Below are 27434 nucleotides of genomic sequence, written 5' to 3'. Positions count from 1 at the left end.
GGAAGAAATAACACATTTTAAATGAAAATCCATACACCTAGGAATCAAAGCAGGTAGGCAAGCGCTAAACCAGCAGAAAGTTACAGAGAAGAGTAAGTGCGGTGTGTGTAGCTGAATTCCTGAAAGATCCAGTGATGTGAACTGACTGCTGGCCTCTTTTCTTTACAGGCAGTGTGCTGACCACTAGGTCTGCAAGCTCTGTTTTAAAACTACACTTTTAAGAAACTGTAAGCTGGTTTTGATAGGGACTAAAATACGTAAGCCTCTACAACAGACCTTTGACTTGATTAGTATTCTGCATGCCAACACATTTTATATGCAAACAACACAAAACCAGTACTGAGCAGTAACTCCCAAAGATTTTTAGTGGACAGTTAAAATTTAAGAGAGGAGAACTTAAACAGAGTGTAACATTACTCCTGCAATTGCTAAGTTATATACTCAAGAGCAGGCACCTACTGATCTTAGAAGCAACTTACCATTTTTGATGGATATTCTTTTGGAAACACTTTTATAGGGGTACCGAATAACCTTCTGCCATTGATAAAAGCCTTCATTATAAAATTTGTCACTAGGAAGAGAAAAAAAAAAAAGAGGAAAACATCAAACAAACCAGTAAAGTATGATCTAAGATAAGATCTTCATTGTAACCAAATTTGTTAACAGAATACTTACTTTTTCTTGATAGTCCAGCTCCAAGATTGTGGTTCAAATCAAAGGGGTCTGTACAAAAAGCATTACAGGCATTAATTAAGTCCAGGTCTAGATCAACAAAGTATACATACACATTAACAACCCAAGGCAGCTATTTCCAATGCAGAATTGAGATACTGAAATTGAACTGTTTGTAAATTTGTTGGAAATAAATTAACTCCATGGAGAAAGGATCACAGTCATCTAGCTCCGAACTGACTCAAGTATGGTAAAAGTTATTCTGAAAGTTGAATGCAGAGGCAAGAGAGTAAAAATTCTTTCAGTGAAAGTCACAGAGGCCAGAAAGTTGTTTAGGGAACATTTGTAAAATGTGTCACTGTATTTTCTTGATAAGAGACCACGGTATTACTTAACAGTGTAATGAAACATACTTTTAAATCCCTTGTGTAAATATGGACTCAGCTAAACTTGGTATTTGAGAGAAAACCTCAACTACAATACAGGTAATTTCTTTTCCAAAGGATTTGGTTTAATCTATTTCTCTTTCAGTTGCTGTCATCATGAAAAATATCATGTCTGTTTTGCATGTTCTTTTCAGTAGGGAAAAAAAAAAAAAACCCTAAGAGTAATTTTTATCACTAGTGAAACTCGATGGAAATTTTGCAATGATTTCTAAACATCAGCAAATAAAAAATTATAATTTAGTAATACAAAAATAAATAAGGCTTGTGGAGCAAAATTTTTCACGTGGGCATTAAAGAAACTCCACATATTCATGTACTTTATATTTTTACCTTCAATTACAATGTATTTGGAGGTCCACTGCTTTTTGAAGGTTGTAAGCAGATTTTTACTCCGAATGCAGATAACATGTTCTTTAAAATCAAATTCTTCTGTGTAGAAACGGAGAAGCCCCAGCCACAGTTGCCCAACAGATTCAGTGTTTTTGCCGTAATCTGGCCAAACAACTGACTGAAAATACAGAAATATTTTTACTTCCAGTACTTACATTAAGCAGAGTAATTTTCATAACTTGGAAGCTCAAACAATGTAAGTCTTATTTTATAAAGAAACACAACTGAGTTACACCAGAGTACTTACTTTCATAACTGGTATTAATAATCCAATATCAATTTTTAAATGGTACACATTTTTAAAGTAACAACAGAAGTGGAGAATTAATATAACTTCTAATACTTGGTCTTGCCTATTATACAAAGAATCTATTAATGCATTTTATGTGCCTATTTAACATAAAATTATTCAATGGGATTAAGCAGTTATGACTAAACATGCAGCTGGTATTTGTAGGAATGATCTTCACACAGTAGCGTGATGCACACAGCAATTAATCATCATTAGCATCTTACAATACTTTTTATTATTTTTTTTTTGCAGATTTCGTAGATTCCTCCCCAGATGAATTACAACCAACCATATTCTTAAAGATTTACAGCTTGGTATTGGGATTTTCAAAGCAGTAGCTATTCCACTTCCATTTCTATATTCAACCACCACATCTGAGGACCGTATTTCTTAAAAGGAATTCTTTTTCATTTGAAAATTAACCTGATTTACTCACCAACTCGTCTATCTTATCAAAGAAATAAACATTCCAGCCATCAACTAAAATTTCAGGCTTCTTCGGTTCTTTGTAGATCTGAAATCATAACGTTAAACTCATTAGAAGAGCCCTACAGGTTCAGCATTAACATTCTTCTGGTCAATACTGTGTACAGATAGTAATTTGTTTCCTGAGATACTGTACCTCTTGAAGAACAGGGATGACAGGTGGATTTCTCTGTTGAAGAAAATAAAGCACCATAAGAGTATATGCATAGGAAGAAAGGCTACCTCGAGATGCATCTCCAATGTCACATATCTAGAAAAAGAAACACCATTTGTATCTTTCATTGTGGTAATCTCTTGCTGCAGGAACTACTGCTTCTAGAATGTCTGAAATATACTTACCTTTGTAAAGACTTTCATTGTGTAACACAGATACTTTACTCTTGGATCAATGGCTGCATATGATGACAGGAGTCTTGTGTTATGCAAGGCCTATAAAGAGAAGGTCATACGCAAGATACAAGAGCTGTGAAGAAATGAAGTAGTAAGCTGAAACACAAAACCCAAGAGCTATAAGTTGCATGCTCAAGAAATGCAGATGCGAAGCCCTGCATAGCAGAATGTATATCGAGAAAGGGAGCGCTTGATGAAGTTGTCACCTGCTCTCTTAAAAAGCTGATCAACATCCTTTATCTGCACACAAAGCAGTATTCACAGAACAGTGCTTCAGAATGGGAAGCATTAATCTACCACCTCATTTTCAGTGTTTGGTAGAAGGTAGGTTCTTGAACTAAACAATTTCAGCCCAGAAAAGTGAAAGCTAATCAACTGACCCATATGGATGCATAACTTCAAGAAGAAAACTCTGTGGTTGAGGTATCTTTCTCAAGACTTGCCTTGAGCCCATATAAAAAACTTCAGAAAGTTTAACACTGGGCTCTAAATATTAGTTTCCTATAATATTTCAAGGAACTGGCTTTTGAAGTTCAGAGGTACTGAAAAAAGAAACAGATCCCCCGCAAAACACACTCCACCCAAAACTAGTTTTTATAGTATCTTCCCAAAGAACTTGTGGCTTTTAATAAATTCTAACATTTTCCAGTTCAGGCAAGCTAGGTACAAAATCATTATTCCAGGTCTCAAGGCAAAGCAAGAGTGAGCCATGATGAGAACTGGAGTGTTAGAATACTGAAGCGATATTATTTTGTCTCTCATTTACAGAAGGACTTAAACACCTAAACCAGTAGTTGTTGGTATTACTGAAGAATGAATATATTTTCTTAGGGAAGTGGCAACTGTAAAGACACAATTGTGCACTGATCCACTCACGATCAAATAAAAAAAATAAAAGGTTGAATATCTAAAAGTGCAAGAGGTAACTGGAAACAGTTGATAATCGAACCTTAACAAAACAGTCACTTCAATCTTAAGGTGACGATCCACACTTTTCTGGTAAAAAATAAATGAAAAAGGCAATAACCTTACCAGAGTATTATATAAACTGATGTCTACTTCAAGACCACTTCTGACATGGAAAAATTTGACAATTGGGACTTTAGCAGTTGTTATAGGCAAGACACTTCTTAAGCCTAGAATGAAATGTTTAATTACTGAATGACTGCAATACAAGTAACTCCAAACTGTAGTAAAATGGCTACAAAATCTTGGTACCAAAACTGTACTTCTATTATATTTTAATGTTGATTTAGGCATTTGTCAAACACGACTAATTTGCTAAATATATACAAATATACATTTAGCTCCCCAATAAAACAAAGATCAGTCTAAATGTTATAGAAAAATAAGCTTAAGAGATCACTGACAGTTCACTTCAATTACATTAAATTCATGTGAAATACACCAAAACAAGCACTATAAATTGTAATTTCTTCTAGAAAAAACAGAATCCTCATTGCAAACTTGCATCAGCCTACCTTTTACTATTAACTTACTGTGCACTGAGCATACATTACTACCTTGAAGCCTGAAGCTTTATCCTTATGCGTGTAGGTTACAAATACATTGTATGTCCAGTTCAGATGCGGTCCTATAAGATTATAAACTCATAGACTTATGTATGCAAACAAAAATAAATTTGAGTGTTCACAACATATAGCCTCACTCTTTCTAACGTTACGCTCTTCAGTATAATTTTATCTTAACGATTTTAATCCATAGTGCCCCAGAATGTTGTCACTATGTTGTCACTACAGCAACTGAAGTCACATAAACAGAACCACTTATTTTAATTTTCAAGAAAATTACCTGGCTGTTTCTTGAGAACTTTTGCTAAATCTTCAATGATTCTGATACAATCAAGTCCCTAAGACATTAAGAAAAAAAGTTCACGGTTGTATCTGCTACATTTAGGAAAAACTTTTATTACTTGCCATTAATATTAAAGCTGTATAACTGAGTTTCATATTATAAATAATTATCTGAAGACCAGAAATAGTTTCAGAATAGCACCTGAAAAATCAATGATATACAGTATCTTAACAAGCTTTAAAAGTTTGTATTTTGCCTAGACCAACAGCAAAACCCCCTAAAATAATCTTTGGGGCACTGATTTGTGCTTTCTTCCAATCTGAAAAGCTTCTATAAAATAGTTTGTTACGCTATATATACACAATATAACCATAAAATTTTGCATGTTATAAAACAAAACAAACAAACAAAAAAACCACAAAAACCAAAAAACAACCCCAAACCCAAACCACTTTTTAAACTACCTCAGCAGTTTCCAGCCCATCAATTGTCATACAGATATCAAGGTCACTTTCTTTGAAGCCAAAGCCATTTTTTGATGAGCCAAACAAATTCAGCTTGGTTCCTGTAAGAGATATGATGGGTTATAACCCCATACCAACACCAAATCTCAAGTTGTATGTAATTTCAATCCACTGAATGTCTTTTAATACAGGCATAAAAGCATTACTATCTGTGATACATCAAAACTAATTTTCTCATTAACTTTGCTGATGTGGAAAATATCTCTACTTTCATTGGTTCAAATGAGCAGTCTGACAAATCCAGAAACAAGTCAGGTTTTCCAATAATTAAATCATCAGCATGCAGCAACCAGCTGATACCTGATTGGATAAAAAAAAAAAAGTAAGACTGTTCTCTACAGTGATTTTTAGGGTAAAGGATTATCTGACCACATACCAAGCTCCAACCAAAAGTATCTGTTGCTAATTTTAAAAGACCATGAGCCAAAGTCCAGGTGTTACAGAAACACCTGGTAAGGCCTCCAGAAACAAAGCAAAACAAAAAAATTCCAATAGGTAGGTACTGCAAATACAGTACCTGTATTTCGAAATATTCCAAAATGAGTAAGTTTCAGTAGGAAGGATTACAAAAAGCTTGTTGTTTTTAAGAGTAGATGGAACAAGAAGTCTGGCTAATGAATATGGCTAAAATAATTACAGGCTGTTCCACTACTGTGCTGATAGTTTTCCCCTTAACTTGTCATTGTTCCTTCCTACAAATGTGTTGTATATATGACTAAGTAAAAAAACAACTTAAACCAAAGCCTTAAAAAACATAAATTAATGCAATTAATTATAGCAATGCTGAACAACAATATAGGTTAAGTGTTCAAACCTGAAGTGTTTATTACGTTGATGTTTTCTTGGAAAACACGCAAGTGCAAACACACCAAAGTATAAATAACAAGCTGAAACTGACTAATTACCTGGGAAATCATGTCTAATGAAGTTTTCCAAGTTTTGTCTTATATGTTCCCGAGCCTGATCCTCCACAACACTTGGAGAAAAATCACCTTAAAAAAAAAAAAAATCATAATTTAGGCAAACTGATCTGTAGAGAGTCAAAAGCAAAGATTCAAATGAGAAAAAGTGAGGGTTTTTCAGCAAGGTAGGGGGAAAAGAAAAAGCAAGAGAAGATTCACATGTGAAGGAAAGCAAGCAAGGATGAAGTAGAAGAAAAATACCTGTTAAAAGAAAAACATTAATTAGACAAATAACACATTTTGTCTGGTAAGAAATTGTGAGAGAAAGGAGGAAAGCTGGTCACTCTGAAAAGAACAAAAGTGGAAAATTGTTATAAAACAGTATTTTGACTCAATTTTTTGTAGAAAACTGAAGTCATTGCTTACTACTAAAAAACACAAGGAATAGTTAATTCAGATAGACCTGTAAAAGCACCAGTCAAAAAACTCACCCAAAATTAAACTCAATATAATTCCCAAGATGTTTAAATGAGTAATCAAGACAGCCACAGTGGGGAAGATAAACCTAAACATTCTGTAGATAATGATAAACATATAAATACAAACTACTGTTCTCTAGATACAAACTACTCAGCAGTCCCATTAAAGCCCTTACAAACCTGAGAATAGTATTTAAGAGGTGGATGCAGTGTGGTAAATAAACTGCCCCCTTTTACAACACCATTAGCGTGATTATTTCATTATTTTTTGCACTATTGCTACTGCACAATATTTATAGGAAAAAACTTACGGTAACATTGGACACAAACTTGATCTAGAATAACTGAGAACTTGGGTGTCAGTTCTGGCAGGGGGTCAAGCTCAATTTTCTTCAAGTCTTCTGGACAATCCCTCTTTAAATGACCTTCCCGTTTGCACAGGCTACATACAACTGTAGGAGACTGCATGAACAGAAAGCGAGACTGGTTTTACTTCACTGAATTTGAGCAACACTTTAATATAACTGATAATAGAACACAAGCAGTATGTTCTTATTCAGTTTGCTTACCTTGCCCTTTGTAAAAGCTGTTTTACTGAATTCATAAAAAAGTTCATATTCTAAACCCTGTTCTATTGCTGTGTTCTCTTCAAAAAGACTTCCCTTCTCAGTAAGATCCTCTTGACTCAAATTGCTTCTCAGAAGTCCATCCACATGTTCTTCAGTGTGTTTGTTCTCACATTTACTGGGGAGGGAATAATCATCTTCATCTTCCTCTGACAGTGCATCATCATTGCCAGATCCAAAGTATGCATTATCTTGTTCATCTCCAGCTCTTGTAATACCATACTCTCTCTGGTTTAGAAGACCAGATTCTTCCTCCTCTTCCTCCTCATCATCCGAGTCAATTATTTGGGATATTTGATTCCATGCTAAATACGTGAATTTCTTCACGGATTCATGCAGTTCATCAGAACCTTCAGTGCTTGCCTCATCAACATCCAGCTTGTCTTCCATCATATCACTGCACTCTAAGGCAAAATCATCAATATCTGCAAATGCAGCATTTTGAAAACCTTCTAAGTCTGAAGTATCACATGTCTCTATATCATGCTCATTTACTGTAACAGGGGGATCTCCAGTATCACTGTCTTCATCTATTTCTTGCTCAGTAGTCAAGATACTATTCCACCTTTTTTGTTGTTCATGTTCTTCCTCTTCCTCCTCTTCATTTCCACTGTCTGTCTTCTCACAACTTGGTTTAAAATCCTCATTATCTCCAGAAATAAATTCCTCAACTATACAGTCTGAATCTTCATAGGCAATTCCCAAATGATTTATATCATCAGCTAGTTCTTCTTCTGTGAAACTTTCTGAGCCATCACAAAGTTTTGAAGCATCAGTTCTGTGTGTCTGGGGCATGCCTGTAGTCTCTATTATGCAGTCTTCCACTACTGGTGTGCTTGTTCTACTATCCAAGTTTTGCAAATCAGCATTTTTATGCTTTATAGCATCTTTTCCATGGTGCAGCATTTGGGATTTCTCTTCATGGGCATTTAGAATAGACTTTTTGCTTGGTTTTGAACTTTTTTTGTTAGGCAAGGCAAAATATTTGTAAGTTGCTTTCAGGCAGTGAAGAATATACTCATACACTAGCTGACTGTTCAGAGTTCTTGCCACATTCCTTTTGACTGAATATGGGTCTAATAGAAAGAAGAAGTGAGCCAGCAGTGCAAGAGTCAACTTTATAAAAAAGAATAAACTTACATCCTTATAAAATTTGAATATACTAACATTAGTTACTCTAAAACACTGTGTAAGGATATAAGATCTATGAATTGTGCTGAAGGCAATTTTTAAGCCCACTTAATTACTTTTGATAATGTTGAAAAAAAAATCCCAAGAGAAATATTAAATGGATTATTTTTTTTCCAAAACAATATTCTCCTTTAATACTGGGAATCACAGTCCAATATTGAAAACTTCTAACCTATTACACACAATGTCAAAGGTCAAGATAGTACCCTAGAAAATTAAAATAACAATTATTTGAAGTCTTATGATATATATATATATACCTTCTACAGCAATGCGCTTTTTAGGCCAGTCCCTTGATTCACGAGACACTGCTTCTTTGAGTCGTATACTAATAATAAAATCAGCCATATTGAACTCCAAGGCATAGAAACGAAGCAGTTCTAGCCAAAGCTGACCAGCAGGCGCTGAACACTGCTGTCCTGAATCAAATACTAAGGGAACCTGTAAATTATAGAAGAAAACTTAAATAATATTTAATGCATAGGTTTTTTGGTTGTTACACTTCCTTGTATTTCAGCTGTAATGTAATATTACAAAACTCATAGTTGCTTCTATATTTCTGCAATTGCAAAAAACCCTGCAATTAAAAAATTGAGAGAGGTAGTATAAACTCAGATTATAAAACTTCAAAACGAAAGACTGCAACAATGGCTGTGAATAGCAAATGGTTATGAATAACAAACGGTCATTAATAGCAATGATTAATAACAATTGCTTATTTGTTTATGCCATAATTCATAAATTTCCAAGAAAATATCACATCCAATCTAATTAGACAGAATGGATTATACAGCCTGTTTTTTACCAAACCTAAGCTGTATAGTTAACTGTCATAACATGAAATAATATAGTGATATCGTTTCTTTCAAAGTTGTTATAACTTGTAAGAACAGTTCAAAGAGGAAATATTTTTCATATGCTTAAACTAATTCTGAGATAAAATTGCCATAACTCTATAAACTCTAGCACCAAGAGTTAAGCATAGTAAACCTTGTATCAAGCAGTCATGCAATCTCTTAGTTCAGCTCATGGTTTTGCAATATAAACACAAGACTAAACTAGAAGATGGTTCTTTTTTTTTGACAACATAATTAAATTAAATAGTTCAGACCTTGCCCCTTCTAGGGGAAGTTTCTTGTAGCAGATCAGAATCATCAGTGGGATTATGTTCCCAAACTACCGCATCATTTTCAACTTCTTTCAGATGAAAATTAGTTAATTTGTTTAATGAGAATCCTCCAATCTAAAGGAAACAGAAAAAGAAACATACTAAACATCACATGAACTTTAAATCTTACCTCCCCATGGTAGTATGACAAACTAAAACAGAACAAAGTTTAAAAGTAGCCTGTAGTATGTGCCAATCTGCTTCTCTCTTCTCTCTATACAAAAGGCTCTCAAAAGTTCAGTGCTTTTGGAAGGGCACCCATGTGTCATAGAAACTTGCATTTGCATGTTACACAAGCATCAATATGCATTTTTTAATTATATGAACATATACTGTGTGACATTTCTACTTCACTGCAGAGTGTAGAGAGGCTTTGGGAATGAGCCAGCCATGTACTGAAGGAAAACGTTAACTACAAGGCCCATGTAATTGGAACATGCACGCTAAATACAGCAGGTGACGACAAGAATGAAAGTGGGTGTCATGAATATAATACTTGGACCATGTCCTGGTGAACTGGATTCTGGATTTGTGTCCATAACACAACTCTTGATACTAAGATGCACTTCAGGTTCTACACCCAAGAAATACATGCTCTAAACCCCTAGTCTGATCCCTTGGGCAGGTATCATACCAGTGTGCTCCCCAGCTGTGGTCTACATTTTGAAGAATTAGGTGTCAAAATTGAAGACACTGTTTTGGAATGTAGCTATGTAAATTCAAAGTTCTCAAGAGTCTGGAAGAAAGGCTGAAGAAATGAGGAAGCAGACTGTTATGAAGTGCATTCAATGACCAGCTCTCCTTATTTACAAAAGGGGCAAGCACTTAGTTCAGTGACTAGGATTGTGAACTGCATCCTTACAGGCAAGCATACAGATGTTATGTGCACTCTGGCTGAATTAACATCTTTCTGAAATCCTGCAGAAATGGCTTGCTTATGGCTTGTTGAGAACAGCAAAAACCTGACAGGTTACAATACACCACCACAAGTGATTCGTCCTCGCACTCATACTATTCAGTGTATTAATACACATACCCATGATCCCAAATATACAGGCAGAAAAGGCTGTTTCCTCTGTTGTAAAAAGAAAATAACCATCAAAGCAAACACATATGGTGACAAGCCTCCCTCTTCAGGACGATCAACACAGCACAACTGTGAAAATAAATTGTGCAGTCATTAAGGTTTCGAGTGATACTATGAAAAAATACTCTTTTCATTAACTGTTCAGAAGTCTGCCATGTTAAATACCAACAGAAACTCAGACATCTTTAAGCTCTACTGGGATGGACTTTGTTCTCAAGGCCTGAGTATTTACTGGTGTCTCGTTATTGCCACAGTATTTTCATTTTAAGAGCCACAGGATGCAGACTGGCAAAACAGACAGCATACAGCACATATGCAAAAAATTATGATTCATTTTACATAGATATAGTACAAGCCAAAAGTGTTTCTTAAATACTGTTCTTTTTCTTAAATCATGTTAGTTGCAAGCACACGAAGTTTTGAAACAATTTATTTTAATTCACAATAAGGTTTTCATCTACCTATGGAAAAAGCAGCTTTTTCCTATCAATTTTTCCCACAATGGATTAAGTTTACAGGAAACTTTTAATTCCATTTTATATAAATTCCATTCCATATACATTCCCATGAATTATTTGGTACCAGAGCAGGATACTTACTTTCTGCATGCTACTGGCTGAAGCTTAAAATTCCACTTTGAAATTCACTGGAATCATACAATACACAGATGACATTTACATAAAACTTCAAATTTATAAAAAGTTTAGAATCCCTTTTCAAACTCTTTTTTGAAAGACAGTTTTAACAACTATTTTCTAAACCACACCGACAGTCTTATGAAAGTAATATCAATGTTCAGTATTTCTTTACAAATGGGAGAATACAAATTAGTCTTACCTTTGCCCAGTACCTGAAGACAATCACTAAAGTTACTACAGTAGGTTCCAGTTTCCCAAGTGCAGCCAAATGGTTTGTTGTCAGACAAGCATTCTCATTCCCTGCACTCACTTTACAAATAAGGCCACTAAAACCGAAAAAGAAACAAAAGATCCTGGATGTTTCATAAGAACAGGCACAGGTCAGGTAACATCTCACAAAACAGTTCAGCAGGAGGCTGTAAGGTAAGACTTAACAGCCTCTGAAAGACACCTTTTCTAAATTAAAAGCAGTATGGAAAATCATATTGTTTTACTGCATTATAGTTTTCTGTAAATTTTTTCAAATACAACTCAAATTTAAGTATTTGTTTCTAATGACTAAGTCACTGAACTAAAAAAAAATTACAGTACTAATTTCATTCATGAATCAAAAACATCTTCCCATTCCACACGCATCAGAAAACAGTTTCTATGCTGATTCTACAGCAAAAGAAATATTTTAAAACACTGAAAAATTGAGGTAGCAGCAAATAACTGGTAATACTTCTGTATCAGTAGCTGTTGATAGAATATTTCATGAATCTTAAGTGATACGCATTGAATGGGCAAAATAAAAATCTTTCACTTGTTCTCAAAATACTAGTGAGGCCAAGCAAGCTGATCTTGCCCTTGCAGTAACCCATAATCTGCACCACCTACGCGGAAGGAAAGTTTCTGTTTGAGCAGTTATCCCAAATGGAAGAAGGGTAAGGGTACATGCTGGAAGCCATAATGGTGGAAAGGGTTGGGAAATACAGCTGAGGACAGAACAACCCTTACCCTCTTATTCTAGGCTAGGAATGACTTGCCCATGAGTGTTAGTTTGTGTTTCAAGATCCATGGAACTGTAATAATTTAGTACAGAAAAGTCATTTTTCAGAGGTTGGTACATATATTTTACATTGCTATATACTATTAGAACACACAAAGTGACAACTGAGACCTTTGCTTTTCTCTGCACACCACCACTGGTATTCTAGCATGGAAATCTGCATCAACTTCCGTAAAAGATTCTAGGTGGAAGAAAGAAACAGAAGAAGCAATGTTAAACATGATGTTGACAAAAAAGTGTATTGAACTGGATGCAACTAGGAGTACAGCTAGAACCTCAACTTTTTAATAAAATGACTGATTTTGAGTCAAATAACTCAGTGCCTCCAATAAATTAATCCTGCCATGCTTTTAAAGCAAGTTTTTATATATGAAAAGTATGGTCTAGACTGTATGATAAGCACTGTTAAGAAAATACTCAAGAAAAAAAAGGAACTTTTCATAATTCATATACGAAGTAGGTATAGTTAAGTAAGTATATTCTGGTTAAGTGCTGGCTTGAATGATCCAGGCATACACAGGCCAACAACATCTGTGAAACAATGTTAATGTGAAAGATGAGAGCATTATGTCAGTACTAGACAAAGAAAATATCCAAGTTTATTTTCCCTGGTAATCTAGAAATATTCCATGTACGTATAGAACAGGCTTACTGACATGATGTGATTTCTTCTTGCTATGCTTTAATTTCTTTTCTTATTCTTTACATGGTTTCCAAATACAATTCAGGTACATTTTTATCTTAACACTAAAAAAGTTCAGATGCCACTGTAGTCCTTTCTCCAAGTGGAGTTTATCGGCCACTATTCCACTAGGCCAGGTAGAGAGGAAACTGTGAAACAATTTTAGATACCCAGATCAAAAATTCTGGAATGACAAGGTTTTCTTGATGTTACCTAGCCAATTGGACCCCTGCTTTATTTGAAAAACATCTTGCTATTGCCACTGGGGTACCTCAAATGCCTAATGCTCTGCCCCTAGATTTTCTGACTCACAGAAAAAGACTTTGCACAAGATGTTAATCCAAGCATTGCTTGTTTCCCAAACACATTAGGGATCCTAACTTCCTATGGGATCTGGGTCCTCATTCCTCCAGTCTGGTTCGATTATAAACCCATTCTCAGAGACTATAATGGTTATCTGACCAGAGAAGAAGACGCACATACAATGGTGGTGGGGATGGAGATGAGAATAACCTAGATTAGTAAATATATTCATGTTTAATATACATGTTTGGAACCATATAGTCTGATTTCCCAACTGTGGGCATGAAGCAAGGGAAGAAAGTAGTAAAGCTACTTTTCACAATCTGCATTTAAAAAGACAATTTCTTTGCCACCCCCCCTTTTTTTTTTAACCTGCATTATGCTTGAACTGGTTTGAGTAAACACTTTTTTTTTTTTAAGATCTTAAATTTCACTTGCCTGTATTAGGGCAGAGAGTTATACTCATTACCTAAAACATGTATTTGTATGCAGTCAGTTATATATGGTCTCACTGCACTAACAAGCATGTGCACATTATAGGAAAAAAGACCACAACCTGAAAGGTTAGAAGAGTTTGGGCTACTTTCTGTTCTATGCATGGCTAATTGAGAAGTCTAGGGAATGAAAGGAAACACTGTTTACTATAAGTTCGATGACATCTTCACTCATAATGTACACAAAAACCTCCCACTAGGAGTTTCTCATATCAACACAAATAATGCAACTTCAATACTCATAAAAGTGAATACTAAAGTAAGTTCTGACAATATATTATTTCCTGCAGTACTTTTCTGTCTCACATCTTTCTAAAAAACACCCAGAATAGCACATGGCTTACCTATTCAGGGCAGAATTCAACAATACTAAGCAGTAATGCTTTAACAGAAATGAAAAAGCAGCAATTTTTTCTTACCACTGTTCTGAAGACTTTCTTGCACAAGTAAGAGAACATCTGGTTGTGTCATCTGCCAATAAAAATAATAAAGCTGTTTTCATAGCTGTCAAAAAGGTGATTTTCCACAACTCAAAAAAAATTAAAACATCAGCCCTAGGCCACTTCTGTTTTCCTTCCACAGAGAGCAGCAAAAAGGGAACTATAAAACAGCACCTGAGAAAAAGCTTCTTAGTTTTTGGCTATTGCTAAATTCTATCGAAGGAACACAGTTTTGCTTTTTTTTGGAAAAAGAAAAAAAAAATCCTGAAGTAATTGCAAGTGAAGCTTTATTTCTGACAAAGGCATATCTGTGGAAAAAGCCCACCAGCAAAAACACTATTCCAGTGTGCTTAAATATAATTGCCTTCTGACACAGCGGATCTGCAACATGTCAAAGATTGGAATCATCAGCCTTTTGAATAAGCCTTTTTGAATTATACGCACTTTATGAACTTTTTCCTACATTTCCATCTTTCTTTCCTAGACAAAATACTAAATTTTAACTATAAGACTGCCAAATGAATTACTCCAGGAATAAGTTTAAGTCTGGAAACAAAAGCTTTTCACAGTCTCTAATTTCTTTTTAGTGTTCATGCATAAAGATATATACAAAACAACTAGCATGACAAATAAAGACTTTAAATTACTTCAGGTATAAATGACATAAGATGGTTTCATGGCTCAAAAATATCCCAGACATCAAAAACTCTGATGCTCATGTATCAGTACAGAAACAAGATCATGGAAGTGCCGTTTATTTATTCCAGCTATAAGAGAATGTAAATAATGATCTGTCCCACAGGATTGCTAGGAGTATAGATGTGTCCTGGGTTCAGCAGTAGTAGTAATTTTTTTCCTTCTTAATAGCTGGTGCAGTGCTGTGTTTTTGACTTTCAGCCTGGGAACAACACTGATAACACCAGTATTTTTAGTTGTTGCTAAGTAATGATTACTCCGATCAAGGACTTTTGGAGTCTCATGTTCTGCCAGAGAGGAGGAGAAGCCAGAAGGAAGCAGGAACAGGACACCTGACCCAAACTTAGCCAAAGAAGTATTCCATACCACAGCATGACATACCCAGTATATAAACTGGGGACAATTACCCAGAAGGGCTAGACTGCTGCTCAGGTTGGGCTGGGTATCAGTCGTTGGGTGGTGAGCAGTTGTATTCTCTCCCCTTGTTACTTCCGTTATCATTATTATTATTGGTGGTAGCAGTAGCGGTTTTGTGTTATGCCTTAGTTACTGGACTGTTCTTATCTCAGCCCATGGGAGCTACATTCTTTCAATTCTCCTCCCCATCCCTTGGGGAACGGGGCGGGGAGGAAGAAGTGGGGGGAGTGAGTGAGCAGCTGCATGGCTCTGAGTTACCGTGTGGGCTTAAACCACGACAAGACGTTTCAATTTTTGAGAAGGAAGATTTGGTATAACACAAAGCTGTATTAACCTCCTGACCATTACTAGCGTACAAAGCAAGGAGTGTTATTTTAAGACATTTTAATGTGATAGCTCTCTTGTACCCCTATGCATTTCACAAAAAGTGCTACAGCCACACCATAAATTATATTTAAGCTATAAACTCATAAAGGTGCAAACATTTAAAACCATTTAGGCATGCTTAATAAAATGGTCTTACTTACATTGACAGGAAACTGGATATCTATGTTTATGTCTGAAGTTTTGAAACCAAATCTGCTATAGGAGGAGCCATACAATCTTAATGAGCACTCTGAAACAAGAAGAATTATACTGCATTTATGCTATACCTATTTCTAAGTCTGTAACTATTGTACAGCACTGTCAGTAGATTTTAAGCCTTACTTATTGCTACTCCTTATTGCTCTGGACTTGATGAAAAGTCTTTCTTGTTGAAATACCCCAATGAAACATACACCAAGAAGAATACACACAACTAGTCTACGACAATTATAGAACAGCAAAACAGAACAGTCAGTTGGTACCACGTTTTTATTGTACTTCAATCACTGCTAACAAAATATTGCTGTGTCCTACTTTAAAATAAGGACATATATGAATAGGCATGAAAAACTACAAATTAAATTCCAAAGCTGAGGGTGAAGTCAAAGTCCAGCTCCCAAGTTTACTCAGTTTACTCTTTTTACTGTTATCATTAAGCAATAATAAAGTTTAAGTAGATTTTAGCTTTGATAACTACAAGAAATTAAGAGTCTTCCAACAGCACAGAGCTGTGTTAGTAAATCCCACCTTCCATGCTGTTGCTAGCAAAGAGTTACCATGAAGATCAAATGTCTCACATGTCCTGTTCATCTTCACTTTCTACTACAGGTCTGGGTCATGAGAACCATGGCAACTTAATTCTTTTTCGGTCATCTCCTCTCCCCCCTTTTTAATACTATATTACAGTTGGCATAGCTAGCACTTAAACAAATTGCAAATAATACCTGGCAATTTTTGATGCAGTAAGTTTTCCATCACTGTTTTAATGCTGAGCCTTTCTTCTAGATCTTCGTTACTTAAGCCAAACTCCTGCACTACATTTTCAATGGCAACACCAATAGCTTTTATCTGGGAAGGTGTTGGAGGAGGCAGAGCAGTCAGCAGCTGTTCTTCTTGTTTTTCCTTTAAAGACAGTAACACCGGTGTTTTAAAGATTTTCTTGAGACGCTTAGTATGCGAGAATGAATGCCTTCAACTCCTCACAAGTCAAACACTGCATATTATCCAGATAGTGGAGGTAATTGGAAGCAAGAACATCAAGAGAGAAACTGTGACAGGTATAAAAAATTAGATATTCCAGAAGGCTTCAGTAATGTGCAGAGTTACATATACACATACTCGGAACATTAAGAAAAGTCACCAATTCTTTCAACATCTATGAGGTGGGAAAGGGTAAGAATTAAAGAGGAAGAAACTGAAAACCTGAAGACTACAAATATTTTTATCCACTTAAAGCTAAGAAAGTAGAAGGAACGTATGTTTAACTAGAAAAAAAAATATTTCAATTCTTGAATTGAGATCTTCACTATGACATACAGGTTATAATTTCTAATTCTGTCATACCAATTGTATTTACTTATTGCTACTCCTTATTGCTCTGGACTTGATGAAAAGTCTTCCTTGTTGAAATATACCAATGAAATATACACCAAGAAGAATACACACAACTAGTCTACGACAATTATAGGACAGCAAAACAGAACAGTCAGTTGGTACCACGTTTTTATTGTACTTCGATCACTGCTAACAAAATATTGCTGTGTCCTACTTTAAAATGAGGACTTATATGAATAGGCATGAAAACCTACGAATTAAATTCCAAAGCTGAGGGTGAAGTCGAAGTCCAGCTCCCAAGTTTACTCAGTTTACTCTTTTTACCATTATCATTAAGTAATAATTTTAAAGAAGATTCAAACATAGCAAAAGAAAAAAAACAGTGCAGAATGATTTTAGAAGCAGTGCAGTCTCACTGTAATTAGCAGGGTGAGGACAGTTTCATAAAAGCACATTTTGAACTTTTTCTTGTCTTTAACTCACCTTTAGGCTTTTCTTGTGTCTTTTTTCTCTAATATGCTTATGAGCAAAAGCCACCGACTCAATCAAAACATCACACAAACTGCAGGCATATTTTGCTGATGGGTAGCTTCGAGATTGCTAAAATAAAGACAGTAAAAAAACCTAAAATATAGAAAGACATTACTTTCATTTCATTCAATACCCTTGCTAAATTGAATGACTAACTCTGAAATCCAGAAATACTCACTTTAGCCTTCCTAATTCCATCTTTACAGTCAAAAAGGTCATGTATCAAATATAACATCCGAAGAATGGTGGACCTTTGTCACTCAAGATCAACACATCTTTCACAGTGGAAAATACCCAATGCTCATGGAATATAAAAACTGAATGTCCTGGGTTCAGCTGTAGCAGTCATTTTTCTCCTTCCTAGTAGCTAGTACTGTGTTTTCGACTTTAGCCTGAGAACAACACTGACACCACCGATGTTTTGAGTTGCTGTTAAGTAATGCTTACTCCCATCACAGACTTTTAGTCTCATGCTCTACCACTAAAAAGGGGCACAAGAAGCTGGGAGGAAGCAGAGATAGGACACCTGATCCAAAGTAGCCAAAGGGGTATTCCATACCATAGCATGTCATGCACAATATATAAACTGGGGGGAGTCACCCAGAAGGCCCAGATTGCTGCTCTGGCTGGGCATCGGTCGGCAGGTGGTGAGCAATTGTATTCTCTCCCCTTGTTATTTTCCTTATCATTATTTTTATTGGTGGTAGCAGTAGCGGTTTTGTGTTATACCTTACTTACTGGACTGTTCTTATCTCAACCGGTGTGAGCTACATTCCTTCTGTTCTCTTCTCCATCCCTCCGAGGGAGGGAGAAGTGGAGGGGAGTGAATGAGCAGCTGCGTGGTTCTGAGTTACCAGCTGGGCTTAAACTACGACACTGAACAAACACACAATAAAACTTTTCTGGTCCACTACCCCAGCATGTAGTGATATAACATTAATTCATGAACTAAAGGAGCACTATTTTTTGTGCTTAAATTGCAGCCAAGTGAAGATTATAGTAAAAAAAAATACCCAAAGCATAATCTACTTTTTCTTAAGAATTCATTAACAGCACCTGTTTTATACATTACAGCAATTCTGTAACTAAACTTTCTAGCTACAACAGGAGTATAGTAAAAAAATACCCAAAGCATAATATACCTTTTCTTAAGAATTCACTGACAGCACCTTATATGTTACATCAATTCTATAACTAGACTTTCTAGCTACAACCAGAGAAATTGCTCAAAGTGTACCCCTTATGTAGTTCTTATAGTCAAAAAAAGAAGAGGTCTACAGAAGTAAAGACAGTGGCACCTTCTTCAGTCTATAAATGCAGTCTCGCTTCAATCGTTCTTCAGCTTGCTGCAATCCTAGAAGTTCTTTCTCTGACAGCACAGATTCATCTATGACTGGACCATCCACTTCGTCTTGATCATACTCAGCTTTTCTATTTCTTCTCAATCTTCTTGGTTTCCTAAGCTTCTTCATTTCTTATAAAGAGTTATGAGAGCAAATACGTCAAATAACTTCAGAGTACCACACAGCATTTTTTTTTTCTTTAATTTACCATTCTACTTACGTGCAAGTCAAAGCTAAGATACGAATCATCTACCCTGCATGGTTGCATAATCTGCCATGTACAAGTGTGATAACAGCAAAGTATATTGTGTCATAACATGTATTAACTTTGTTTGAAAGTACTATAAAACACTGCTTTGTCCCATTGAAGTTATTGACCTTATTTAAATAGCTTTGTAAAAACTGGCTAAAAACATACAATTAAATGCATTTGATTTCACTGCACAGGTGAGACACACCTGTAAGCAACTATATTGAAAAAATAGAAAATATCCAAAGATTTTAGGATGCCTGATCAGGCTGAGGTAGATGAACAAACTAGAAAGTGAACTGATCCATAGAACACTATGAGTATCAGAGAATTAGTGAGCATAGGCCAACCTGAATGATTTGTATGAACTAACAGCATTTCCATGGCTTAGGTGACATAGAACAATTTATTATTGCCAGCAATAAAGCCTGTCAATGTTGCCTGCCTTTCAATTAAACCAGCATATGGATCAGTGAAAAACAAAACGAAAAACCAAAACAAACCACAAAACCCCAAAACCAACCTCTATTGGCTACAGAAATTAGTAAATAAAGAACTTGCTAAGTATCTGCACACATAGCTTAATACAGCTATAAAAGTGGCAGAATAAACATGCTTAGAAAGCTTGTTACCTTTACAGCAAAGTTCTGGCACAAATTAATGTAAATACAGCTTCTACTTTTAAGCAAACTTTGTAATCATTCTGAAGCAGAAATTACTATTGGTCCAAAGAATACCTGCAAAAAATAATCCCAGGTATGAATATACACAGGCCACATCTTCACACATTACTTTAGATCACATCTTACCACTCACTTGAACAGCTACAGAGGATGTCCAGATGCATGGAATACCTAAAGTTCCCTGCTTCTGAGAAAGTTCATGTAACTTCTTAGACTACAAAAGCCCTACCATAGCATTAGGTTTTAATTTAAAATAATTAAAAGGTAACACAACTGCTCTAGCAAACACATGTAAAAAGTTTCTATGCTGGGACCACAGTTCTTGCCTCTAATAGGTGGCAAAAGGGAAACAATTTGGTCGTGTATTTTCAACCAGTTGTTTGACTCAGTTCAGTAAGCAGCATGCATGTGCTAGTGTTGTAAACAGGACCAGATCAAGAATGGCAATATAATTTGTTTCAGCAGCAGCACAAGTTTATGCTGGAATAAACAGAAATAAGGCTGTGAGGGTTGCAGGAACAGTACTCCAAAAGAAGTTCAAGAAGCAGAAACAGAAATCCGAGTTTCTAAACTTTACCCACCCCTTCCATTTTTCACATTGATTCTCCTGCTCAAACTCCAAAGACCTGCCCCAGTTGTTTGGCTTCAGTTTTACTGAGCAGCATAGACAGAACTTAAGACAAAAAAGTTCAATGTCTTTGCAGGAAAGTGTGTCACAACTACCTACTCATCAATTTTTAGTAACCATGAAGTAACTTAAAAACAAACTTCCAAAGTAAACAAACACTTCTAGTATTTGCTAGTTATGGTAGTGACAATCTGATTACAGGTTAATGACTAAATAAAGTACCAAAGACAAGTTAAAGTTAAAGCTTCTGCAGAAAAAACAGTGCCTCAGAGATCTGGTGAACTTCCTTATAAGCTACAGTAAAAAGGCATAAAGGGAAGGGACAACTGCATAGAAGAAAGAGTTCAAGTAAAAGGAAATGCTGAGAGACGCATTTTTAGTAATTGCTTGCTACTTGATATAGAATTAGAGCTTTTGAAGAGACCTCAAGAGGTGGGCTATGCCATGCCTGTGCTTCTCAGCAGAATGAAATGAACTTTGTCAATCCTGAGCAATGCTCACCTAACCTGTTCTTAAAGGCCCTCAGCTCCTGAGCTGCCCAGACAACCTCTCCAGTACTTCCTCTACCTTTTATCCTAAGAAACATTCCCTTTATTCCCCTCATCTGAACCTTTCCTGCTCAATTTTAGGCCCACTGCTTTGTGTTCCATGTATTGCAAAGACACAAGGCAGGTTACCTCATCAGCTTTTTAATACCTTTTCTAGGCAGTTGGAAGACTGTTATCATGCCTCCCTATGCTTCCTTTTTGCAGAGAGAATGGTGATTGTTTACAGTTTCTGTAGTTTTCCTCCTCTATGTGACCTGGCATTATTTTAGCTCTTCTTTGGTAAATTCAGTTGCAGTACTCTGTCCAGCTTTGCATCCTCATTGAGTAAAATGGAAACAGTCCAAAGACTTAACAGCAACAGAAGTACTTCAGGCTGTGAGTCTGTTTACACGCCTCACAGTGCCATGACACTAACTACTAGAGAGCATTTTTTGATTCACTACAGTTTCAGAATCTTCTCTGAAAAAAGAAAACTACTTTAAAATAACTATTCCTCCTTTATTTGTACAGTTGACATCCCTACTTAAGCAATGGCATTTGCACAGGTGTTTGGTATTTCATCCTGTATGTAGGTCATTTTGCCAATTGTGCAAAGTTATTTTAATTGACCTTCCTGCTTTTCTGCATTCTGTTCCTACCAGCTCCACAGCATACTGAAATTTAAAACCACACAATTAATAAGCATGCTGTCTTCATTCATCATCAGACTAATGTAATAAACATTGAACAGAACAGAACTCTCATAGATGCTTGCACTATTTTGACAAAATCTTTGGTAAGTATTTGGTATATATCAAACTACAGCTCTGCAAGTCTCTCGTACTAATTTCATCTGGAGAATTTTCCTCTACTTACAGAACTGTCACATAGTGTCTAAAGTGCTACTGTGCCAGTAACAGCAGTATCTACCAACTGCTTCTCCCACATCCACAGGGGACTGATCACTATTTTAAAGAAATAAATTAGAAGGAGCTGGCATACCTTCTTCTTGACAAATCCATGTTTACTGCTACACATCCCTTTGTTCGTAGAATCAAAGAACAGTTAGGGTTGGAAAGGACCTTAAGATCATCTAGCTCCAACCCAACTGCCATGGGCAGGGACACCTCACACTAAACCATGTCCCCCAAGGCTCTTTCCAACCTGGACCTAAACACTGCCAGGGATAGAGCAGTCATAACTTCCTTGGACAACCCATTCCAGGGCCTCACCACCCTTACAGGAAAAAAATTCCTCCTTATATCCAATCTAAACTTCCCCTGTTTAATTTTTAACACATTACCCCTTGTCCTACCACTACAGTCCCTAATGAAGAGTCCCTCCCCAGCATCCTGACAGGCACCCTTCAGATCCTGGAAGGCTGCTATGAGGTCTCCATGCAGCCTTCTCTTCTCCAGGCTGAACAGTCCCAGCTTTCTCAGCCTGTCTTCATATGGGAAGTGCTCCAGTCCCCGATCATCCTTGTGGCACTCCTCTGGACTTATTCCAACAGTTCCATGTCATTTTTATATTGAGTACACCAGAACTGTACACAATACTCCAAGCAAGGTCTCACAAGAGCAGAGTAGAGGGGTGGGATCACCTCCTTCAACCTGCTGGTCACACTCCTTTTGATCCAGCCCAGGATACTGTTGGCTGTCTGGGCTGCGAGTGCACACTGAAGCCAGCTCATGTTAAGTTTCTCATTGACCAACACCCCCAAGTCCTTCTCTGCAGGGCTGCTCTGAATCTCTTCTCTGAACAACCTGTAGCTGTGCCTGCGATTGCTCCACCCCAGGTGTAGGACCTTGCACCTGTCATGGTTAAACTTCATGAGGTTGGCATTGGCCCACCTCAGAAGCATGTCAAGGTCCCTCTGGATGGCATTCCTTCCCTCCAGGGTACCAACCAAACCACACAGTTTGGTGTCATCAGTAAACTTGCTGAGGGCACACTCAATCCTACCGCCCACATCACCAACAAAGATGTTGAACAACACAGATCCCAGAGGGACACCACTCATTACTGGTCTCCAGCTGGACATTGAGCTATTGGCCACAACTCTTTGCGCATGGCCATCCAGCCAGTTCTTTACCCACCAAGCGGTCCTTCTTAACTAAAATAAGACTTCACATTAACAGGCAGCTGTCCCATGTTAGCAGCACCTCATCTACGCTTTAATCATTATTTAATTATATTCTCTTCTTTACAGCTTCCTCTATCCACTTACACTTCCTTTAGTACTCACACTCAATGAAGATATTTTGATATTGATCACTTTATCCTCCCTTAGCCTGCCCTTTCTTGTATTTCAGTACTCATGGCTTATACTCTCACTATTAGTATCAACTGCCCATAGAGAAGTTCAGTATGCATGGAGAATTAGTTTTGTGTTATTGCTGTATTACTATTGCTATGCAGCATTGTCTTATATCTTTGTTAACATATGCTGTTACAGACCTCATCAGTAGCTATAATCTCACCCTCTTGTCCTGGTTTCAGCTGGGATAGTTATTTTTACCCTAGTAGCTGGTGCAGTGCTGGGTTTTGGCTTTAGTGTGAGAAAAAGGCTGGTAATACACCAATGTTTTAGTTGCTGCTTAGCAGCTCTTACCCTTATCAAGGACTTTTCAGTCTCTCATGTTCTGCCACTGAAGTGGTGCACAAGATGCCAGGAAGGAGCAAAGACAGGACCCAAACTAGCCAAAGAGCTATTCCATACCACAGCATGTCATGTCCAGTATTTAAACTGGGGGGAGTCACCCAGAAGGGCAGATCATTGCTCAGGTCGGGCTATCCATCAGTGGGTGGTGAGCATTTGTATTGTGCATTGATTTGTTTGTTTTTTTTTTCTTTTTGTTTGCTTTTCTCTTTTTTGTAATTTCACATTTTGTTGTTATTAGTAGCATGAGTATTACATTATACCTTACTTTAATTATTAAAACCTGTTCTTATCTCAACTGACAGGCTATCTGATTCTCCTCCCCATCCCACTGGGGGAGAAGGAGGGGTGAGTGAGCTCTGTGGCGATTAGTCTCTGGGCTTGGATTAAACCACAATCACCTGAACTTAAATATTCCTTATCAACCTTAACAGATTCAATCACATCATACCTGGAAAACTGCAAACAGGGGCACTGCACAGATGTGGCGATCTACCTACTCCTACCACTTATAATCTAACAACACAATTTATAGAATAATTCCTGTATCATTCACTGTAACAATTTAAATAATTGTTTAAAGTGCTGCAGTAGAGTCCATAGTTTGCAACATTTGACAGAGCAAAAATTATTTTTTTTTTGCTTTAACAGTGAATCTTGAAATTTTACTTTTCAGTAACAGACACTGCAAGCTACTTTACCGGACAGTTGTGCAAAATACCCCTGAAACCAAACACTGATTACCAGAGCTTCCTTTCTGCATGTCTGGCACATCTTCACTCATGAAGTCTTCCTGAAATTGTCTTCCATTTCTGTTTCCAGCACCTTCAACCTCATGAAGAGAGTCCCTTCTTGTCCTGCTATGCAAAGGAATCCGGGCAACAGATCGGTATTCTCTCCAGATGTCGTAAGTACCACGGTGGTCATCAGACACCCACTTCTTTATTTGGTCTCTTTGGGTATCGTTTAACTTTGACTTTTGACTGTATATTGCATTTTTAATTGGATTTGGGCTACTAAAAACACTACGTGGCCCTCGTCTGGGAATGCCTCCGTAGTGACCCGATGTTCCCTTTTTTTTTTGCAGGCTGGTATATGTTTTCTTCACATGGCCATTTCCGCATTCGTCCATGAAGTCATGGTACTCTTTCTGTAATGAACTTCCTTTTAATTCTTCCTGATGTAAAATTTCCTGTTCCTGATTTTGTTTGGCAAAGAAAGGTTTTGCAGCATCTCCCATGGTTATTGCTGTTCAACTTAGTAATTCACACCTAGAAATAAAAAAGTTAAAAGTTGTACTTCAAAATGAATCAAGTGATAAACACTGGTTAACATTTTTACAGAAAAGTGAACAATCAAAGCCCTAGCTCTGTAACCATAAGCAAAGCAGGTCTTTGAGGAAAACAGAATTTTCTCCAATGAAAGGCAGTTCAAAATTCTCAGTTATTTCTCTCGAAATGTCTAATGTCTATGGCTGGTTTACTAAATATGGAGACAGCTAATGGCTTTTTTGGGCATAAAGGTCTAGATGCCATTAGCACAGATGACTACTTTCAGAAGTCCATGTGACAGTCTCAGCTCAGCATGGGAAAGGTTTGAAAGAATGACCAAAGGAATTCTGTAACATGTTGAATATGTAAGAATATAAAAGGGAGTAACAAGGGTGGCCCCAAAACCATTCTACATCATCTGAGTATTCCCCTCTCCCCACACTAGACACTGTTCTCCTTGTTAAGAATGAAAATTGTTATCAGAGGAGGTAGGTTGCTACTCAACTTCCACATGTCTGTCAGGCAGATGTGACACAGTGAATGAGAAACAAGGCTTCACTCTGAGTGTACTCTGCACATTTTACCCAGACCACCATTCTGAAGTCTCACATTATCAGTATTACGCATTCATATTTTATATTTTAGTATTCTCTAAAACACCTGCTCCTCCTCCCCTCCCAACAGCTGGTGACATCCATGTTCTTTTTTGTAAAACATTTCCAGGCAGCTATAACTCCATGCTTGCATAAACCTTTTGTAGATTGTGAAAGGGGAAGTCACCTGGAAAAGACACAGGCACACACATAAGAAGGAGTGGTCACATCAACAGTGAGTATTGTATGATTTAAATATAGCCACATACAACCAAACAAAAAAGGTTTCCTCTTTCAAAAGAGATGCATATATTATGGACACAAAAAAGGCTGAAGGGCACTTACTAGAAGTGCTGAAACAGCGGGAAATGTCCTGTTGCCTTTAATATGGGAGTAGGGTACCCTTAGGCATCTCCGTGTCTACTTTCTGTAGGCTTGAGGCTTTCAGTGTCCATCCCCCCTTAAGCAGCAGCAGTTTTTTTTTTCTCTCAAGCAAGCGACAAAACAAATAGGATTCCTATCCTAATCACCTGAATTCACAGCATGTTATGTAGGACTGCAGAGAGGCAGCTATTCCAGGTAGGATCTGAAAGAAAAGTTTCAGCTACACAAAGTGGATTTGCTTCCTATTTTAGGAGAGAAACTGCTGTCACACGTGAATTTCAGAGTGACCTGAAACCAGCCTGTTTTAAGAGTCATTCCCAGAAGCAACGCCCACACCCAGCTACCAGCCGGGATGACGACACACTGCTGGCCCTGGAAGGGAGCAAAGAGTCCTAAGTTCATGCTCGCCGCTGGCTCCTAACCACGAAAAGAGAAGTTGGCTAGGAGCTGGGATGGGGACACACTGGGGTGGACTGCCCCAAACAGTCACAGCCAAGCCGCTATGGGACAGCACGGCACCACGCGGGGCCAGATCCAGGAGGCACCACCAGCCAAGCTGTTAACGGGTCCCTGACGGTGGTGCACGACATCGGCTTCCATCACCACAAAGCAGGAAACACGTTCCGTGGGCCGGGGCTCCCTGCTGCATCCCTCCCGTCCTCCCCCCGGCTGACGAAGGCCTCCATCCTTCTCCTGCCCTCCTCACCCCGTACAACTCAAGGCTCAGGGAAAGGCCTAAAGGAGGCGAGGTGGAGACTGGAGCAGGACAGTGGCGGCTCCTGTGGTGCAGCAGCCTCTCCACCCCGGGCCAGCCCTGCACCGCCGCCCCAACCGGGCAGCCTGCGAGGCGAGGGGCCGCGGCCCCGGCTCAGGAGGGGAGGGCAGGAACGGCCCGCTGCCGAGCCAGGCGTCGCCCGGCCACCACCCACTAAAGGAGGGACACTCACCGACCGCCGACGGCCCAGGCGCTACCGCCTCTCTGCCATTGTGCCCCGGCGGAAACGACAGCGGCTGCTCCGTACGGCCCAGCCGCCCTGGTCTTCCGGCAGTGCAGTCCCGCCCCGCCCCGCCGCCCACGGGGGCGTGTCGTGACGCTAGAGGCGGGCCCGAGGGCTGGGCGTGAGGGATGGTTTCGAGGAGCTGCAGCCTTGCGGAGGCCTGTGGGTGGTCAGGCGGGCCTGAGTAGGGAGCAGGGGCGTAGTCATTACAGAGGAAATCTTTTGCTCGCCAGGTGGGGAGCTGAAGTCACCGCCACCCCGCTGGATACCAAACCCAACCTCATACATCCCGCGTCTCAACAAGTAGCTAATGCTCAGAGCTAATTATTCACGGGAACCAGAAACAAATACAGGAGTGGGAAAACCCGGGGCAGGTGGGGAAGTGGACACATACACGTAAAAGAAAAGCTCCTAGTTCCCGTATCACTAAATGGCCCTTCTTACCGAATTGGGTG

General features: G+C 38.0%; 1 protein-coding gene across 1 annotated transcript in view; it reads right to left on the bottom strand.

The window, feature by feature from the left end:
• TUT7 (terminal uridylyl transferase 7) overlaps positions 1-27047 on the bottom strand; it is a 33302-nt gene extending 6255 nt beyond the window's left edge. The window contains exons 1-24 of the mRNA XM_061343946.1: positions 26929-27047; positions 24478-25004; positions 18939-19114; positions 17593-17709; positions 16500-16677; positions 15717-15805; positions 14056-14107; positions 12269-12338; positions 11306-11432; positions 10418-10537; positions 9325-9456; positions 8474-8654; positions 6966-8098; positions 6708-6858; positions 5921-6007; positions 4956-5056; positions 4489-4546; positions 3709-3812; positions 2626-2715; positions 2423-2536; positions 2237-2314; positions 1449-1626; positions 676-723; positions 480-571 (exon numbers count right to left, since the gene is read on the bottom strand). Coding sequence (XP_061199930.1) covers positions 480-571; positions 676-723; positions 1449-1626; positions 2237-2314; positions 2423-2536; positions 2626-2715; positions 3709-3812; positions 4489-4546; positions 4956-5056; positions 5921-6007; positions 6708-6858; positions 6966-8098; positions 8474-8654; positions 9325-9456; positions 10418-10537; positions 11306-11432; positions 12269-12338; positions 14056-14107; positions 15717-15805; positions 16500-16677; positions 17593-17709; positions 18939-19114; positions 24478-24973 — 3972 coding nt within the window. The 5' untranslated portion in view covers positions 24974-25004; positions 26929-27047. The remainder of the gene's footprint in view (positions 1-479; positions 572-675; positions 724-1448; positions 1627-2236; positions 2315-2422; positions 2537-2625; positions 2716-3708; positions 3813-4488; positions 4547-4955; positions 5057-5920; positions 6008-6707; positions 6859-6965; positions 8099-8473; positions 8655-9324; positions 9457-10417; positions 10538-11305; positions 11433-12268; positions 12339-14055; positions 14108-15716; positions 15806-16499; positions 16678-17592; positions 17710-18938; positions 19115-24477; positions 25005-26928) is intronic.
• Between the last annotated feature and the right edge of the window lie 387 nt (positions 27048-27434).

The sequence above is a fragment of the Neopsephotus bourkii genome, unplaced genomic scaffold (assembly GCF_033783945.1).
Source record: "Neopsephotus bourkii isolate Nb327-2 ecotype Australia unplaced genomic scaffold, CSIRO-AGI_Nbou_v1 NB_1831, whole genome shotgun sequence".
In the NCBI taxonomy this organism is placed as follows: Eukaryota; Metazoa; Chordata; class Aves; order Psittaciformes; family Psittacidae; genus Neopsephotus; species Neopsephotus bourkii.
The sequence above is the reverse complement of the archived record's forward strand: the minus strand, read 5'-3'. Positions and strand labels throughout refer to the sequence as shown.